Source organism: Vipera ursinii, assembly GCF_947247035.1.
Source record: "Vipera ursinii genome assembly, chromosome: 10".
NCBI lineage: Eukaryota > Metazoa > Chordata > Lepidosauria > Squamata > Viperidae > Vipera > Vipera ursinii.
In genome coordinates this window covers 1,152,863-1,167,084 of record NC_139520.1, presented here as the reverse complement: position 1 = coordinate 1,167,084, position 14,222 = coordinate 1,152,863, and the positions used below count along the sequence as shown (strand labels likewise).

Below are 14,222 nucleotides of genomic sequence, written 5' to 3'. Positions count from 1 at the left end.
CACCTGAAAGCAGGACAAGAAGCAATGGATGGAAACTAGTCAAGAAGAGAAGCAACCTATATGGCCTGGGTCCGGGTTATTTGAGGGAACACCTGCTGCCGGCATCAAACGCCCTTCGCCCAGTGCGCTCCCACAGGGAGGGTCTGCTCAGGGTTCCGCCGGTGAGAGATTGCCGGCAGGTGACACCCAGGGATAGGGCCTTCTCGGTGGGAGCGCCTGCCCTCTGGAACCAGCTGCCGGTGGAGCTGAGGACTGCCCCCGACCTCCGATCATTCCGCCGGGGCCTGAAGACCTGGCTCTTTGAGCTCTCGGGCCCAGACTGAGGAGGAATTTTTAATTTGGGGTTCTTTTTAACTGACTACAGGGTTAATTTAATATTTTTTAATTTGGTTCTTAATTTTTGTATTTTGGATTTTTAATTCCCTGTAAACCGCCCTGAGTCCTCAGGGAATAGGGCGGTATATAAATATAACTAACTAAATAAATAAATAAAATAAAATAAACCTAGAACTAAGGAGAAACTTCCTGACAGAACAATTAACCAGTGGAACAACCTGTCTCCAGAAGTGGTGAATGCTCCAACACTGGAAGTTTTTAAGAAGAGACTGGACAGCCATTTGCCTGAAATGGTATAGGGTTTCCTGCCTGAGCAGGGGGTTGGACTAGATGACCTCCAATGTCCCTTCCAACATCATCATCATCATCATCATCATCATCATCATCATCATCATCATCATCATCATCATTATTAATTATTTATTATTATTATTATTATTATTATTATTATTATTATTATTATTATTATTATTATTATTATTATTATTATTATTATTATTATTATAGGTGGTGGCATAATAGAGCCTATTAGTGAGTTGTTGTTTTCTTCTCTAGTAAACTGGATTCCTTTAAAAATGTTATTGATGGTTTTGTGGGTGTTCTCTTTTTATTATGGTGAAGACTAAGTTCTTATGGTCTGTCAAGACTTAAAAGTTTTACTGCCCTCCAAGAAGTACCTCCAGGTGATGAGCACCCACCATAGGGCATATGCTTCATTCTCCGACACTGCCCACCTGCGTTCTGTGTTGGAGAGTATTTGTGATGGGAGTACCCACAACTTCTGAAGCGGTTCCACTGGTTAATGGTTCTCACAGGCTCTGCAGAGAAAAGACACTTGAGCTTTTCAAATACTGCCTGACACTCAATGGACCACAATTGTAGGAATTGGATATGTCTAGTCTAGTGAAAATGATGGCCGGGGATGACAGGATAGCAGTGTTCCAATATATGAGAAAGAAAGAAGACTGGGTCAACCTATTCTCCAAAGCACCCAAGGGCAGGACAAGAAGCAATGGATGGAAACTAATCAAGGAGAAAGCACTTGCCTTCAGAAGTTCTATCATTGGAGGCTTCTAAGTGCTCAATCACTGGAGGCTTTTAAGAAGAAACTGGATAGTAGTCTGAAATGGTTGTCTCCTGCTTAAGCAAGGGGTTGGACTAGAAAACCTGCAAGGTCCCTTCCAACTGCTATTCTGTTAAAAATATGAAAAAATGCTCAGGAGAACTATCAGCTGGCAACTTTAGGGTTGCAATGGAAAGCCTGATGTTGCAAATATTTGTTAAAATTATGCTGCTATCATTATGCCACAACTCATGTCATTTTTCATTGCTGGGGCTGTTACATTCTTGAGCTGAGTTTGCACCACCTGGTGCCTGTTGGATGTACTAATGTGGTTGGTACTCATGAGGCTGGCCAGTGGTGCCTGTCTCAATATAAATATCAAGGAACATGGGACTACATTCCATTAGGTGGGCTTTATCAAGGCACACATAATACCTTTCTACACACGTATAGGCCATATATGCTACAGCCCTTATTGGTTTGGTTGCACTACACATTTTGTAAGTATATAAATAAAAATAATAATAAACCTTTATTGTCAAAGTACAACATGTGTACATTGAGATTAGCTGAGCCTCCCCCCCCCCGTGCTCTCTCCCCCCAACACACAGTGACAGCAAACCCTCCATCCTACCACACCATGTGAACCAACTACACCACACACCGGCCTCCCAATTTCTAGAGCATTGCTTGCACTTGGACACCCATACCCAAGTTGAGAGTTTTACATGGGTAGCTTTTAATGTCTGTGAAGTTGTCCACTAGATGTACGCACATCCAGACCCTTCTTTGCATGTTGTCAGGCTGTTTCTGAATATTTCTGGCAGCATGATAAATTTGGGTTGAGAAATTGCAATCTACAATAATGCCATCCCACTAGCTTGAGCTTCGAGTCAGGGAGTGCAAGTGGACAATATTGCATTACCAGCCATAGAAACTATATCTGTGTTAAACTGGTCTGGGGGAGTTGTCTGATCAGGGTGATGGCAAACAAGTCCAGTGCAAAATGTGGCACCTCTTTTTAGCAGCAGAGGAAAACCTGGAATGCCCCCAATAGTGAAAGAATTAAACAGCCAACAAGTGCCAAAATTGGGCTGTCCCACTCAGCAGTGCTTTCAAAACCAGGGTAATTTTTAAAAAAAACATGCTCCAGGAACTTTCAAAATGGTACTAAGCCCTTTTGCAAAGAGCCCCTGAAAGACCTGACAAAAAGAAGAGAAGCTGGAAGGGACCTTGGAGGTCTTCTAGGCCCCCTGCTCTAGCAAGAGAACCTATACCATTTCAGACAAGTGATTTTCTGAAAAACACTCTTAAAAACCTCCAGTGATGGAGTGCCCATGATTTCTGGAGGCAAGCTGTTCTACTGGTTGTCCTGTTGGGAAGTTTCTCCTTAATTCCAGGTCAGTCAGTTTCTTTGGTCAGTTTCCAACCATTGTTTCTTGTCCTGCCCTGTGGTGCTTTGGAGAATAGTTTGATGCCTTCTTCTTTGTGGCAGTCCCTCAAATACTGGAATACTGCTATCATGTTGCTCCTATTTCTTCTTTTCTTTAGACTAGCCAATCCCAAGTCCTGCAGCCGTTCTTCATGTCCAGGCCTTTGATCATTTCAGTTGCTCTTCTCTGAACATTTTCCAAAGTTTCAACATCTGCCCTGAGTCCTTAGGGAGAAGGGCGGCATATAAATAAATAAATAAATAATCTTCTTTTTTAGTATGGGTGACCAAAATTGATTGCAGTATTCCAGGTGTGCTCTTACTAGGGTAAATCACGTGATTTTGATTCTATGCCTCTGTTTATACAACCCAGGATTGTATTAGCTTTTTTGGCGGTTGCTGCACACTGCTGGCTCATAGTCAAGTGATTGTCCACTAGGACTCCCTATCACAATTACTGTTTTTGTCAGGTCTCGCCTAAGCTTTACTTATATTTTTGATTTTTCCTGCCTAAATGTAAAACTTTGCTTTTCTCCAAATTGAAATTCATTTTGTTGGATAGGGCCCATTGTTCAAGTTTGTCAAGATCTTTTTGGATCCTGAGCATTTCTGGGGTCTTGGCTATTCCTGCCAGTTTGGTGTCATCTGCAAATTTGATGACTTCCCCTCCTATTCCCTCATCTATGAAGATATTGAAGAGTACTGGGTCTAAGACGGAGCCTTGTGGTACCCCACTGCTTACTTCTCAATGTGGATGTAGTACCATTGAGGACTACTGGCTGAGTACGGTTTGTCAGCCAGCTACATATCCATCTGGTGGTGACGTTGTCTATCCCACCTTTTTCTAACTTAGTAAGCAGCAGGTTGTGGTTTACTTTGTCAAATGACTTAAATTTATTAATGAAGCAGGTAAATTCTCCTGCAGAGGCTGCATCAAGATGGCCCTTGAAAGCAACGTGGGGGAACTAGTGGATTTCAGCAGCAGTTTGAAGAACCCAGTCTGGACTTGGCAACCAAGCAGAACCAGTAAAGTAGAACAACTAAACATAAAGTTGCCTTTATGTTTATTGAAGCCACATCATGAGGATAGAAAAATATGGTCATCAGGCACATTTATGTCATACTCTAGGATACATGAGAAAGACTCTAATTTTCTTTTAAATTTTGGGTTGCCACAACAAAATTTCTTTATGTTAATTGATTCTGAGGTTAACTGAAATAATTATATACATTGGTCTTATGTTATGCAATCATAACATCTAAGGGTCTTGGGAAACTCAGATGCTGGAAATATTTGGGACTTGCAGAGATCGGGTATTGAATAAACAATGAAGTTTGTTGAGTTTTACGAGGGTTGCAAGAAGGAATGGCAAATGTAGCACTTAGTGGTGTAATGTGGAATAGTACAACCTGCCGCCTTTCAAATGCTGGGAGTGAAGACCACAAATATTGGTTTGTTACCCATTTTTAAGAATATACAAGTTTTCAGATAGCCTTCCACACATGCATATTCACATGATGGTTCAATGGATACAATTTCCACTATTATGACATACTAAAACTGGTTCAAATCATTGGCAAATTCTATGCAGAATTTTCTCCTTGACTGGACTTTTAGGGATGCTCCTGGTTCTGAATGAGCTTCAGCAGCTGAAAAGAAACCTCCCACTGCTGTGCCTGTTCTTTGTTTTAATATTGGTCTGCCTTCAAATATTCTAAAAAATGCAATCAACAACTATTTCTTATAAACTATCCCATCTCTTGCAATAAGTGAAGCGCTTTCAAAATAAGATGGTATAATTTTTATAGCAGGTAGGCATCTGCTTGAGAAACTGTAGACAACTAAAGTGCAGCTGAAGAATGTCACTTTCATCAAGAACATTCCGTTTCTTGTGAATGGTGCCCATTACCAAGACACAACTATACTTTCTGAAACTGCACACATAATGCTTCTCACTGAATACAATATATAACTATAGGATGTAATGTAAGGCGTTTGCATTTTAGACATTAATTCTGTGCCTTTTTGCTTGGAAAGAGGCCAGGTCCTATTTCTGAATAATGAATATACAACATCCCAGAACAAGGTAACAGCATGCAATTTGTGCATTATAGCCAAGAAACCTACAAGGACAGGACCATAAATTCAGCCAGACTTGAGCTCACTTGACTAGCTGAGTATGATAACTGCAGAAGGTTCAGACTTGGTTCATGCTTCAATTGGATACTATTTTGAAACCAGATGACCAGAGGTTTTCTGAGTTTTCGTACTCATGCTGGAGCCCACCCTTAGGAATAACTTGACCCCCAGGGTTGGGGGAGCTCTATACCGGTAAAAAGATAAAGGAGTCCCTGTGGATTTTATTTTGCTAGTTGTTGCCAACTGTAGGGGACAGTACTCATCTCTGTTTCAAGGCCACTGAGTCAACGCTGTCTGAAGACATTTCTGTGGTCATGTGGCCAGCAAGATATCATGGAGAGCTGTTACCTTCCCACCAAAGTGGTACCTATTTATCTACTTACATTTGCATGTTTTCAAACTGCTAGGTTGGCAGGAGCTTTGGGGAGGACGAGCTCACCCTGTACACAGGTATCGAACCAAGCTTTCTAGCCAACAAGCCCGGCGTCTTAACTGCTAAGCCACCGCGCCACCTCTGCTCTATCACTGGAGGTTTTCAAAAACAGACTAAAGACTGATTTGACTGGGGCTCCTGCTTGAGCAGGGGTGGACTAAAGACTTCTGGCTGGTCCTTTCCTGCTGTAAGATTCTATGTTCTGTGTTCTAACACCAGTCATCTCACCTCATTCCCCATAGTTTCATAAAAACTATATTGTGAACCTTGAACAAATAACCTATCTCAATATTGACTTCATGTAATAAAAGACCTTTTAACATTGTGTTTATTTTCCTGTTAGTTTAAAAATGAAATGAAAATGTTTTGCTTTTCTGATAAGCTGTAAGGTGTTGAGAGAACAAGAGACATTTGCTGCTTGTCATGACTTTAATGTTTAACTACAGAAGGCATACATACAAGAAGTGGGAGAACTAAAGCCCAAGAGAACTAGAAAGGCTACAAAATACAACACATGGACCAATACATTTACAAAACATTCAAAATCCTTACAAAATGGGCTGTATTGGTCCTTTTTGTTCTTTTTACAAACTCAAACTTTGTGGCCACAGGGGAGCAGTTAACAGATTCACATCCTCCCCCTCCCAAATTTACAAGCATAAAGAAAGAAAATCTATAGGCCAGGTTGTTTCTCTTGCTAAAAGGATCAGCCCTCTGCCAAGGAGCGCCAGACTCCACTGGCCAGCCTCGGGTGGCAGCATCTGATACAGGAAAAGCAACATCCTGGGTCCCAACTCTCCCACCTTCCCCTTAATATTCTATAGGATCTTGAGCATCCTTTGTTTTTGGAGAATTTTGTGATTTAGAAGTCCCACCCCCAAGAAAAATAAGTTACATAATATTTAAACTGGCTTTTCCGTACTCTTTGGGAGTCCGGGAATGTCAGATGAGCAGATCTGCCCCAGACAAGTGCTTGGCATCAGCAGCCACCACTGTATTATACGCTGGTCAGGCACACACATATTATGTGCCTCTCTTGAAACACAATATGCACAAATCCAAAGTTCCAACAAATATTTCTGTTCTGTGTATTTACAATAGTTCAAAATTATATTCACAGCATCTTCTGAATTTTGGCCAAGAGTGAGAAACTGTTTTCAACTTTGTAACATGCCCACGAAGGAAGGAGATTTCTGGCCAAAAGACCTGTGGTTTAAGCCCAGGAGGGGGGGAGGGAAGGCAGCCCCACGGCTAGGCAGACCCACCCATTTTCTTCTGTCAGCTTGATAGAGAGCTCCAGGCTGGCATCGTCCCCACAAAGTTTACTTCTTCTAGCTGGCTCCAGTTCCTTCCATTACTTGCTGTGCCTGTTTCTGCCCCATACAACACTGTGCGACTGACTGGAACAGTCTAGGACAAGGAGGAAGGACTTAATTTCAAGACAAATAGATTAATCTTCCAATATAGTCATGATGCTTCAGATTTACTCACTTTTCAATTTCTGGAGCACAGTGAACAAACTCATGGTTCCAGAATTTAAATGCTGGATTTTTAATCAATTCAATGAAGGTGATTAAGAGGCCCCAGGGATGAGGCCTATTTACAATCAGTCGTTCTAACAAGACCCTGTAAAAAAAACAAAAAACCACCAAGATGAAATTATGAAAAAGGCAAAAAGCAGAAACAATTATAAAGTCTTTTTGGGTAAACAGCATCAGCTCATGGAAATAGCTGCAGAGACATTGGAGGTTATCAACATCTTAATTTTAGATCTGGAGCTTGCTCTCCCCTTAAAACTTAACAGGCATAATCCGGCTTTCTGGTTAAGGAGAATATTTTTTTGCAACTTTTGGCCCTACAGAGGAGTAAAAACCTGCTTTTCTTTTGAGTCTCACATCTTCTGCTCATTCTCAACAGTACCTGGTGATCTGCTCTTGAATAGCTTCTGTATTGGCTTCTGCAAACAAATAAAGCATGGTGCAGCTGAAGTAGTGCGTGTGGCTGTTGGGATACCGCAACTGATTGGCAATCGCATTCAGGAAGAGGTACCGACCTGAAACATAGCACCAAGGGAGAAAGACAGAAAAGACAGGGTGCATTCATCTAATACCTAGTGCACAAAATGTGGTGCCCTAAATTTTGTGCAAGCTAGGAAGAGGCTCAGAAAATTGTCTATTTGTCTACACAACTCAAATGAGTCAGTCATTCTTCCCGCCATCAACAAACATTTTGTGTGGCATCAACTTCCCATCGTCCTGTGCGCTCCCACAGGGAGCGCCTTCTTAGGGTACCGCCGGTTAAGGAATGCCAGCGGGTTATCCCCAGGGGAAGGGCGTTTTCTGTGGGCGCGCCGGCCCTTTGGAACCAGCTTCCCACGGAGCTTAGGACCGCCCCCGACCTTCGCTCATTTCGTAGGGACTTGAAAACTTGGTTTTTTGAGTTGTCTGGCCCAGACTGAGGGGTTTTAATTTTTAATTAATGGGGTTTTAGTTAAGTTCAGGGATTAATTTAATCTTAGTTTTAATCATTTTTAATTGTATATGATGTATTTTAACTTTTAATTTTCCCTGTAAACCGCCCTGAGTCCTACGAGAATAGGGCGGTATATAAATTTAAATATAAATAAATAAATAAATTATAAGACAAGGTATCCAGCTGTGCCACAGGTAGTCCAGAGAGGCCCTGTTTTTGCCCGTCTCAGCAGGGAGCAAGGATAGCCAACAAATTCTCCAGAAAGAGATTGGCTGCCAGAGGGAGCTCTTCAGTCTCAAAGCACATCACTAGTTGCACAGGTAGTAAAGTGTTGAGTATTTGACACATGCAACACCATTATTTTGTGGGCTGCACTGGGGGCCAGTGTGTTTCTGGGTGCAATTTAAGGTGCTGCTTAAAGCCCTTCATGGCTGGGGGCCGGGTTACCCAAGGGATCATCTTCTCTCAGTCAAGACCCCTAAAACAAGCTACCTTATAATCTCCATACATGTTGGGAATAATAGATGTTAATGAGGACCTGTTGATGGCGACCTTCAGACTAGATGTCAGAACCCATTCTTCCCTGGGGTGTGTGTGTCTATCTCATTTCTTTCCTAATTCATTTCTATCTGAGGGTTCTGCCATTCTCCTAAGGGGGAAGGCTCTGTGATATGTTATTCTGCTTTGCTACAATGTATCTTTTCCACTGTTCCTAGGTACCTACTCTTTGAACTGTCTCTCCCTTGATGTTACCTTGGAGTGAGAAAAGAATGTGCCTCTGGTCATCTGGCTTATCTTTCGCTGAGGAAGGGAAGGTGCAAAGACCCAACAACATCTTCACAAGCATGGGAACGCACCCCGTTATCAGATCCCTTCCCACAACGGACCTAACTCCTGGAGATTGGCCCATTCAAACTGACCGGATGAACTATTGGGGTGGGGTTATGCCTGGGACTCTTTTAACCTAGATCTTTTAACCCCCAGATCCTGCCTATCATGCCTGCTATCAGCTTCTCCTAATAAAAGTTCCTTTTGGAAAGAAACTGTTCCAAGAGTCCTGCTTTCTTGGGATAAGGTTTTGAAGTGGGCCCTGACACTATCTGGCTTCCTATCAATCAGGATTCAAACTGTCATGGGGTAGTCATGGTGCCCCTCTTTGTCCATATAGACTTCTCAACAGCTTTTAGTACCAATATCCTGAAGAAGCTGGCAGCCTTTCTTCAGGGGTTCCACTTCTACCTAAGTTGGCAGAAATGCTTGAAGTTGTGGTTGCTCCAGAACACTTAATCTCCCTTCATGCTACAAGAGGAAGGGGGATGTGGATCTGTAGTGATCCCACTATTTGGAATTACCCCTGGCAGTCAATGCAAACCCACACTTTCAAAATATCTTGAAAAAGCTGCCAAATGCAACCTAATCTGTCAATATTCTCTTTCTTTAGAATGCTATTTCCAGCCCTCCTTTCTTTTCTTAACCTCTCAAACGAGAGACATATGGATTGCATTGTGCCATGACCTCACGCATGAGAGTTCACAGGAGTCCCAAACAGAATGAGAACAATGTGGCCAGTATAAGTTAAATAGTTGTTATTTACTCTAGTTATGAAGTAGTTGCAGTTAAATTTAAACCATTTCTGAGGGTTTAGTGTGAAAAGTAAAGGATGGTCCCAAGAGCCATGAAATCATATTTGCAGCTTTGTTCCCCAACCCCTTCCTGCTTCTGGGTTACCTTCTGTATCCAGATCGACAGCAAGGTTCTGGAAGATGTCCATGTGGGCTGAATGAGTGATAGTGCTCATGGATGGTGTGCTGCCCTTATTATGAATGTGTGCAATCGCTTGTGTACCAACATAAAGCACCAGGGCATTGATCAGCTGAATATTGTAACGATTGCCAGGCTCATTTGATACCTGGTGGAACAAAGACAAAGGGAGGAGAATAGACTTAAGAAAGAGTGAACTTTGCTAAAGTCCTGGGAGCAAGCAGTTTTCTCCGCTTTTCCTACCACTCACCAAGCAACAACTCTACAATTTAAATATGCAAGATTTTAAAAGCAAAGATACTCTGAGACATATTAAGCATGTAATGCAGTAAAACCTAGCTTTTAAAAATGTCCAGGGGAGGTGGGCTGAAGCATGATGGACTGGCCCAGTGATTAGACCAACTTAATAAAACATCTATCTGTGTCCTGGGAGCAACTCTCACCATAAATTTGATCTTGAACAAAGGTCTCACCTGCAAGTTGCTGCGCAGATCGGAGAGGAACGTGACTGGAGAACGAGTTTTGAGATAGGAATCCAAATCCTTCTTGAACTGAGGTGGCATCACACCAGTAAAATTGGTGAGGATCCGTGGAGCAATATTGATCTCGCTCAGCATGTCCACCTGTCAAGAATGTACCCAACAATCTTGGCACTGTCTAAAAGACTGCAATTAGCATATTTCTAAGTAGCACAAACTAACTTTACAGGCAGTCCCTGACTTATATATCTTACATCAGGTACAGGTAGTCCTTCACATAACCACAATGGAGCCCAAAATTTCCATTGCTAAGTAACAATGTTTGAATTTACAACGGCACTGAAAAAAGTGACTTGACTGGAATGGTGTTTTGGATGTACAGTTGGATAAGGCTGGAGATTTTAAGCGCATTCCAAGTCATGCTAGACTGCCTAAATCTTTTTTTGAAATGAAGGATGACCTGGAACTGCGAGATATTTGGCGTGAGAGACACTTGCAGGAGAAGGATTATACTTTTTATTCTGACAGACACCAATCTTTTTCGAGGATTGATTTTATTTTGTTGACTAATGATTTTTTTTTGAGAACTAAAAAGGTGAAGATTTGTGCAAGAACTATCTCTGACCACAGTCCAGTTTGGTTGGAGATTGATAAGGAGAAAGGAGATAGGCGCTCGTGGCGTGTAAATGAGAATTTGTTTAGAAATCAGAGAAATGTGGAAGAATGTAAACAGCGGATGAAGGATTTTTTTGAGATTAATATGAATAAGGGTACCTCTATGGATATGGTTTGGGATGCTAGCAAGGCCTATATGAGAGGGGTGTTGATATATATGAATAGTAGACATAGACGTGCAGTGGAAACTAGAAGGAAAGAACTGGAAAATGAAATAAAGGAAAAAGAAAAGGCTTTGATTTTGAACCCAGAGGATGTGAAGATCAAGGAGGCTATTAGACTGCTAAGAGGACAATTTGATAAATTAATGGCTGATCAAGTGGCGACCAATCTGCGGTTTGCTAGGCATAATACTTTTTGTAACGCTAATAAACCAGGCAGATGGTTAGCTTATAGACTGAGGAAAAAACAAAGGGCCTCTAATATAGATAAGATTGAGTATAAAGGAAGGGTTGTGTTTCAACAGAATCTTATTAAGGATGCTTTTGTGGATTTTTATTCGAAATTATATACCAAAGAGGAAATTAATGCAAAAGATACTGATATATACTTGGAGAATGCTAGCATCCCGGTTCCTACGCAAGTACAAAAAGAGGGGATTAATCAACTGATTACAGAAGAAGAAATTTTTGCAGCAATTAAGGAATTGAAGGTGGATAAAGCACCAGGCACGGATGGCTTGACTGCGGCCTATTATAAAAATTTACAATTAGAGATGATAAAACCGTTAAAGGAACTGTTCCAGACAATCCAGAGGGGGGGAAAGGTGCCACCGTCTTGGAGAACAGCTTTTATCTCTTTGATTCCGAAGGAAGACCAGGATGCTACTCAAGTTAAAAATTACAGACCGATATCGCTTTTAAATACAGATTATAAGATATTTGCTAAGGTTTTGGCTAATAGACTGATGAGGGTTCTGCAACAGGTGATTCATGGGGATCAAACGGGGTTTATTAGTGGTAGGCAAATGAAAAATAATGTGAGACATATAGTTGATGTGTTAGAGTTTTTGGAAAGGAACAACCAGATCTCTGCAGCGCTAATTTTTTTAGATGCTGAAAAGGCTTTTGATCAATTGAATTGGCAATTTTTGTTGAAAGTTTTAGACAAAATGGATTTTGGGGAAAATTTTTTTACAACTGATTAGGGCATTATATCAAAAACAAACTGCCCGAATTATAGTTAATAATAGCCTGACAGCAGCATGTAATATTGAGAAGGGCACAAGGCAAGGGTGTCCGTTATCGCCCTTGTTATTTGTGTTAACATTAGAGATATTATTGGTTAAAATTCGGAATTCGGAAAAAATTAAGGGGATACAAGTTGGAGATCAGGACTATAGATTGAGAGCATTTGCAGATGATCTGGTTGTTACAGTGACCCAGCCAGAGAACTCTGTTGTGGACCTGATGGAGATAATAACACAATATGGGAAGGTTTCTGGATTTAAAGTAAATATACAGAAAACCAAAATTTTGGCTAGAAATATGACAGTTTCACAGAAGGTTCTTTTAGAAGGATTAACTGGATTTGAGATTGTTAAAAGGGTTAAATATTTGGGGGTGATTTTATCACCCTCTAATACAAAGTTATATAAAAATAATTATGAAAAATTATGGGGGAAAATTCGAAAAGAATTGGAGAGTTGGGAAAAATTGCAATTGTCTTTGTTGGGACGGATTGCAGCAGTGAAAATGAATGTCCTGCCCAAGTTTTTATTTTTATTTCAAATGATACCGATTCTTAAGAAAGATTCTAACTTGGAGGAATGGCAGCGTGGTATCAATAAATTTGTGTGGGCAGGGAAAAAGCCACGAGTTAAACTTAAGATTATGCAGGATACTCGTGAGAGAGGTGGCCTTAAATTGCCTAATTTTAAATTATATTATGAAGCTGCTGCATTAGTAGGAATAAGTGACTGGATTAATTTCACGCAACCGAGGTTATTAAATCTTGAGGGTCATGATTTGTTGTTTGGCTGGCATGCATATTTGTTGTATGATAAGAAGGTAGATACTGTGTTTAGGATGCATATTTTAAGACAGGCATTGCTGAGAGTTTGGAAGAAGTATAGACATAAGTTGAGCTGCAAGATACCATTGTGGGCAATTCCAAAACACGCAATAGAAAATATACATGCTGGTTTCAAACATGATGTGACTACGTACAAGGAAATCCTAAGCTTGGAAAGAAATGTTTGGTGTTTGAAATCATATAGCCTCTTGCGAGAAGAGAAGGTTGTTCAAACTTGGTTTCAATATATTCAGTTACGGGCCAGGTGGAAAGAAGACCAGAAAAATGGATTTGCAATGACTGATGAAAACTTGACAAAGCAAATTAGGAATCAGGGACCAGCACATATCAAACGGATATATCTTGCATTGATAGAGATTGATTCAGAAACAGAGCTTGTTAAGGATTGTATGATAAAATGGGCCCAAAACATTCAGGAAGTTATTACAATGGACACGTGGGAAAAGATTTGGGTGAGGAACGTAAAATTTACTCAAGCTCAAAATCTAAGAGAGAACTTTTACAAAATGTTTTATAGATGGCATTTAGAGCCTAAAAAGCTTGCAAGTATGTATCCGAATTACCAGCCTAAATGTTGGAGGTGCGGTGATGAAGATGCAACATATTTTCACATATGGTGGACATGTAAGAAGGTTAAGGTTTTTTGGATAAAAGTCTGGTGGAATATGCAGAAGATTTTTAAACGGAGGATAAAGTTTTGCCCGCAATTTTTTTTGTTGGGAATAATTGTGGACTCCAAGTTGATGTTGAACTTAGTTACGGCAGCAAGACTTTTGATAGGTCAATATTGGAAGAAAGAGGAACTGCCGACCATAGAAGAGTGGACTTTAAAGGTTTCCGACCTGGCAGAGATGGCGAAGATTTCGGCCTATTTGAAAGATCATTCGCAAGAACGTTACATTATGGAATGGAGAAAATGGATTGAGTTTATCCAGAACAAGTATAGAGTTAAGAAGTTTTATGTAGCATTCGAATAAGTCTTCTTTCGTTTTCTTTTTCTATTTTAGTTTTTTATATATATTTAATATTGCTAAGGTTTGTTTTATCCTATATAAGCTAGAGAGTGATGGATTTTAGAATTTATAGTTGTTAGTATATGGTTGTTTATGATTGTTTTTTTTATATATATATACCTTGTATTTAGCTCTGGGAAGTCGGGGGGGAGGGGGGGAGGGAGGGGGGGAGGAGGGAGGGGGGGAGGGAGGGGGGGGAGGAGGGAGGGGGAAGGGGGGTTTTTGTAAAGGAAAACTGTATTTTAAAACTTTTCAATAAAAAAAAAAGAAAAAAGTGACTTATGACCATTTTTTCACACTTAGGACTGTTCAAACATGACTGTTCACATGATCAAAATTCGGACATTTGGCAGTGTCCCAGAGTCATGTGATCCCCTTTTGCAA

At 40.7% G+C, this 14,222-nt stretch overlaps 2 protein-coding genes across 6 annotated transcripts in view; one reads left to right on the top strand and one right to left on the bottom strand.

Moving 5' to 3' along the window:
* SETD6 (SET domain containing 6, protein lysine methyltransferase) overlaps window positions 1-9,597 on the top strand; it is a 43,668-nt gene extending 34,071 nt beyond the window's left edge. The window contains exon 7 of the mRNA XM_083370503.1: window positions 8,593-9,597. Within this exon, the coding sequence (XP_083226629.1) occupies window positions 8,593-8,607 (15 nt within the window). The 3' untranslated portion in view covers window positions 8,608-9,597. The remainder of the gene's footprint in view (window positions 1-8,592) is intronic.
* The window catches only part of CNOT1 (CCR4-NOT transcription complex subunit 1), a 160,559-nt gene continuing 152,151 nt past the window's right edge, over window positions 5,815-14,222 (bottom strand). For all 5 annotated transcript variants that reach the window (XM_083370494.1, XM_083370496.1, XM_083370498.1 and 2 more), the window contains 5 exons: window positions 10,111-10,260; window positions 9,605-9,785; window positions 7,325-7,457; window positions 6,896-7,030; window positions 5,815-6,814 (listed from right to left, as the gene is read on the bottom strand). In XM_083370494.1, the coding sequence (XP_083226620.1) occupies window positions 6,736-6,814; window positions 6,896-7,030; window positions 7,325-7,457; window positions 9,605-9,785; window positions 10,111-10,260 (678 nt within the window). In that variant the 3' untranslated portion in view covers window positions 5,815-6,735. The remainder of the gene's footprint in view (window positions 6,815-6,895; window positions 7,031-7,324; window positions 7,458-9,604; window positions 9,786-10,110; window positions 10,261-14,222) is intronic.